This window comes from Neophocaena asiaeorientalis, unplaced genomic scaffold (genome assembly GCF_003031525.2).
Source record: "Neophocaena asiaeorientalis asiaeorientalis breed wild unplaced genomic scaffold, Neophocaena_asiaeorientalis_V1.1 scaffold461, whole genome shotgun sequence".
Taxonomy (NCBI): Eukaryota; Metazoa; Chordata; class Mammalia; order Artiodactyla; family Phocoenidae; genus Neophocaena; species Neophocaena asiaeorientalis.
In genome coordinates this window covers 616899-619788 of record NW_020173230.1, presented here as the reverse complement: position 1 = coordinate 619788, position 2890 = coordinate 616899, and the positions used below count along the sequence as shown (strand labels likewise).

Here is a 2890-nt window from a genome sequence, read left to right as displayed (position 1 = left end):
AACATCGGGGTGGGTGGGGGGGGTGGACAGAATAAATTACTTTGTAAAAACTTCTGATTACTTAATAAGGTGACAGTGGGTAAGATTAGTGTTTTTAATCTTTTTAAGTAACTCCCTATAGTATTATGATTGGTTAATATTTTGCCCCCAACTATTTTAATCCTTAAAATATTTGGCTCCATCAGCTCGATCTAAAATCAAGTCGATATGTCAATATCCCTCAGAAAATATGAAACTAACAATGGAGACCCATGATTAATACAGAAAACAAAGGGAGGCAGTTTCTATGTATAATAAAGTGAAACAGTATGATCAGCCATCATATTTAATATGGTGTTTTTCTAAATTTTCCGAAGAATACTTCATCCCTGTTGAGAGTATATTGGGGTTAATTTAAATATTCCACCCTGCTTATGTAGAAAACGTGTTCTCTGTAAGTTCTGCACCTTATCTTTAAATAGCCGATGTGAAAGTTATTTGGGCCCAAGAACGCTTTTCACCAACACCCCAAACATGGGGGGGGGGTGGCGGTGGATACCTACCACCTTATCCCCCAGCCCTTTTTGACGTTGTTCACCCAGTCTCCCTCGTACCAAGAGGTGCCCTCTTGATTGTAATAAATGGAGCCCTAGAACAAAGAATATCATTTTTTAAATAAAATCATCAAGCCTTATAAAACAAATGCTTTTTTAAAGGTAAAGATTAAAATGTATGATTTTAAGGAGTCTAAATGATGCAGAAAATGTCATCCTTAGGTAAGACATATAACCCGTGTTATGTTTCTGCTTTGTGATTAAGAATACTGTAAAGTGCCCACCAAGTGAGAATGAGATCACAAGTCAGTTACCCCTGAATAGCAAAGTGCCACATACGGGATGAAACGACTACATCCATTACCCTCAGCATATTCAGTAATTATTTGTCAAATAAGTACCTAAAGAAATCCTACTTTGTTGTCTCCTAGAGTGAAGAGTAGTACCTTCCTTATAACTGAAGCTCACTCTCTTTTATGTACCAAAACCAGTTTGTTTTATCCCTTTTGACATCTTACTTGACTGCCTCCGAGCATAAGTGAACACGGCATAATTTTTCTTTGATGATTCCTTTAAGGGAGCGGGAGTAGCCACTGTGCAAAGCATTTGGATCTACGCTAAATGGCCTGAAATTGCTTGTTTGTTCCCTGGTTTATTTCTGTGTGTGTGTGGTTTTTCCATCGTCTTCCTCGTTCTCACGCTAACTTGTTCCTTCTTGCAGCCATCCTGGTGCCTCCATCTAGAAGTCACCATCCCCAACTCCCCCAAATATCTGAACTGACCTGCTTTGAGCTAAAAAACAGAAAAACAGAATGCAGAACACGAGGGAACGGCCTAAATCTGAGTAAGGTGATAATTATGAAGACAGACTTTCTTTTTCTTTTGACATTTTCTAAAAACAGTGCTACAGTATTTTATCATCCTATATAAAAGTGAGACAATAGTACCAAAAACAGCAACCTCGCTTCAAAGTACCTATAACCTACATTGCTGGTGAAAGTGTAAACTGGTTTAGCCACCACGGAAAACAGTTTGGTGGTCCTTCAAAACGCTAAACATCAAGTTACCGTAGGACCCAGCAATTCCACCCCTAGGTATATACCCAAAAGAACCAGTGAAAGAAGCCAGACACAAAAGGTCACATATTGTCTGATTCCATTTATACAAAATATTCAGAATAGGTAAACCCCTAGAGTGGTTGCCCAGGGCTGGGGAGGTGGGGAGTAACTGCCTAATGGGTATGGGGTTTTATTTGGGGATGATGAGAATGTCTGGGGACTAGATAGAGGTGCTGGTGGCACCGTACTCTGAATGTACTAAATGCCCCTGAATTGTTCACTGTAAAATGGTTAATTTCACGTGATGTGAATTTCACCTCATTTAAAAAAAAAGTGAATATACCCTTCACAGCCCCCCCACCTCCTGCTCTCTGTGTTTGCACATCCCATTCATAGCCGGGGTCGCGCGGCTGCCTCACCCACCTTGCCGTGTCTCTTGCCGTGGCACCAGTGGCCGATGTAGGACACGGGCTGCGTGCTGGACTTGAACATGCCGAATCCGTGTCTTATGCCGTTGACCACTTCTCCTTCGTAGGTGCTGCCATCCGGCCACGTGTAGACGCCGTGGTTCATGGGGATGTTTTTCACAAAGTCCCCCTAGGGCAAAATGGTCATCAGCGTGGCAGAAAGAAGGCAGTGGAGCGATCCCTCGTCTTGTGGGCTGCTGGAGATGCGGACACCACGCCGGTCTCTCCTCCCTTGGAAACGGCTGAATACCCCCTCCAGCTCCCACCCCCCTCCTCCCGTCTCTACACATCCCATCCTCCCACACCTGGTCCCTCCCCCGGACAGAAGCCCGGGCGGAATGAGCTATCGGGAAAGCTGTGTGCAGACTAAGATCGAAGAAGCCAGCAGGTGACGTGGTACAGTGGTGGCTTCCAAGCCTGGCCTTGAGAATTTTGGATTCCGGAACCCGCCTCGGAGGCGGCTAATTCACTGGGGTCCAGTGTCACCCCCAGGACATGCTGATGATTACCCAGGCTCAGGGATCACTGGTGGAAACCCTAATATACTGCAGACACACCAGCCAACGTCCTGCCCCAGGATGAGCGGCCAGCATGCGGTGCCCCCCACACCTCAGCCCAGAGGCATCGGGTTCTTTTCCAGGAACATGAACTCCTGGAGGCGAGGTCCCAGTAGAGGTCCCAAGAGGCCAGCCAACCTCCCAGAGGATGCTTCTGTGAGAGCCAGAATCCTGCCCATAAACCCTCCCCTGACTGGGTGTTTGTGTGTCTGTGAAGGGGGTGGCTCTGTGTCTGCAAGAATGAGCCCCACCTGACCTTCCAGAGCTGATGAACC

General features: G+C 45.8%; 1 protein-coding gene across 3 annotated transcripts in view; it reads right to left on the bottom strand.

Annotated features, from left to right (window-relative positions):
• The window catches only part of RSPH10B (radial spoke head 10 homolog B), a 41072-nt gene that overhangs the window by 28348 nt on the left and 9834 nt on the right, over positions 1–2890 (bottom strand). For 2 of the 3 annotated variants that reach the window (XM_024745443.1, XM_024745445.1), the window contains exons 4-5: positions 2015–2188; positions 543–628 (exon numbers count right to left, since the gene is read on the bottom strand). In XM_024745443.1, the coding sequence (XP_024601211.1) occupies positions 543–628; positions 2015–2188 (260 nt within the window). The remainder of the gene's footprint in view (positions 1–542; positions 629–2014; positions 2189–2890) is intronic. The other variant, XM_024745444.1, reaches the window with a different exon arrangement.